Source organism: Hippocampus comes, unplaced genomic scaffold, assembly GCF_001891065.2.
Source record: "Hippocampus comes isolate QL1 unplaced genomic scaffold, H_comes_QL1_v1.1 scaffold3658, whole genome shotgun sequence".
Classification (NCBI taxonomy): Eukaryota; Metazoa; Chordata; class Actinopteri; order Syngnathiformes; family Syngnathidae; genus Hippocampus; species Hippocampus comes.
In genome coordinates this window covers 1-1,564 of record NW_017804959.1, presented here as the reverse complement: position 1 = coordinate 1,564, position 1,564 = coordinate 1, and the positions used below count along the sequence as shown (strand labels likewise).

The 1,564-nt window shown below is 47.6% G+C and overlaps 1 protein-coding gene across 1 annotated transcript; it reads right to left on the bottom strand.

The window, feature by feature from the left end:
• Positions 1-566: 566 nt before the first annotated feature.
• On the bottom strand, positions 567-1,556 carry LOC109525648 (neuronal cell adhesion molecule-like; the record flags this gene model as incomplete). The annotated part of the gene is made up of 3 exons (XM_019886344.1): positions 567-712; positions 1,110-1,280; positions 1,439-1,556. Coding segments are annotated over 3 exons (420 nt in total), but the record flags the coding sequence as incomplete, so codon positions are not given.
• Between the last annotated feature and the right edge of the window lie 8 nt (positions 1,557-1,564).

Below are 1,564 nucleotides of genomic sequence, written 5' to 3'. Positions count from 1 at the left end.
TTAATTTGCTTTGCACATGCTATTGCTCAAATATTTTGATTTCAAAAGCGGTGACATTTAAGAGCTCTGTATTTGGATACATATAACAACAACAAAACACGTTAAAAGAGAATTTAAATATACTGTAGTAGTCATGTGGTAGGCGTGTGCCATCAAGGAACATGGCTTAATGAGTGACATCAGGACCTGGAGTCATTTAGCATGTGTGTGAGCGTCTGAGTGTGAGTGGTGGCCAACAGCAGCCTCGATTCTTCTTATTTGGTATTGGAGTGTTAAGTGAATTAAAGTGCTTCAATTGCTCATTGTGCCCCTCCCCACTTCTCTTGAGTAGCGGTTGATCAGAAACTTGCTTGTCACTCAAATTTTGCCCCACAACCCAAAGCATAAATATCAACCAAGTAACTCAAAAATTCAGAATTTGGGCGCCCATAAGTCAAGTTAAATATGATCTGAGCGAGACTTAAAGCTTTGCCTGCGAAATACAAATGAATTTCTATGGGAACGGTTTTTCATTTGAACAACTCGCAAGTCAACCGGCATCATGGAGCGGATTGCGTTCAACTTTGGAGGTACCGCTGCGATTAAAGGCGAGTGGAGGGGGAAAAAAAAAAACCACTGGGAGAAAGGCAGGGAGTGGTAATTTGCCGTAACTCACCACTAAATAAATCAGTGTCATTGTAAAAAGCTTCCATTGTATCATTGATCGCGTCCACTGAAACACAACAAAACAAGCATTCAAACAAGCCCGCACTTGGACATGCTTTGTCTAACCGTCGGGTAAGCCGCGCGCAGTGCGCGTCAAGGCGGGCGCCACTTACGGTTGAGGACCTTGACCAAAAAAATAATAATAATAATAATAATAAAATAAAAATGGGGGTGTAGCAAATGAGGAACGATCATGCTCCGGCCAATAACAGCAGGCTTCGTCGCTCGCAGCGGACCAGACACACGGCAGCTGCGACAATATGTCCTTTCAGTCCGTCGGCGAGTCGGCCTCTGGCGTCTCCGAAGATGGAGTCGGAGATAGGAAAACGTGGCTTCTCTCCTACGCCGTCGGCTAACCGTCGGGCAAGCCGCGCGCAGTGCGCGTCAAGACGGGCGCCACTTACGGTTGAGGACCTTGATGGCGATGGGCTGCTTCTGCTGGATGGTCTGCGTGTGCGGGAAACGGGCGTAGCAGATGTAGTCGTTCCTGGAGTCCTCGCGAAGCACGTTGGAGAAGTAAAGGTCTCCGTTTAACGACTGGGACACCCTGTTGCTTTGGGGCAACCGCTGGAAGTCTGATGTGGAGACAACCCCATCACAGCAATGAGACTTAACTGGACATTTGCCATTACGGTTCGTCTTTCTTGAATTATTCGTCAGGGAAACATCGCATATGAAGCCCATTTGCGCAATCTCAGCGTGTGACGTCGCATATGTGTGTGTAGATGTTTACTGTTGTCCATCCAGAAGACAATCGGGGGAGGAAAGCCAGCGGGAGGTCGACATGGCAACACCAAGGACACGCCCTCCTGAATGACGATTGGCTTGATCTTCTCTTTGGACCACAAAGGCGACCCTT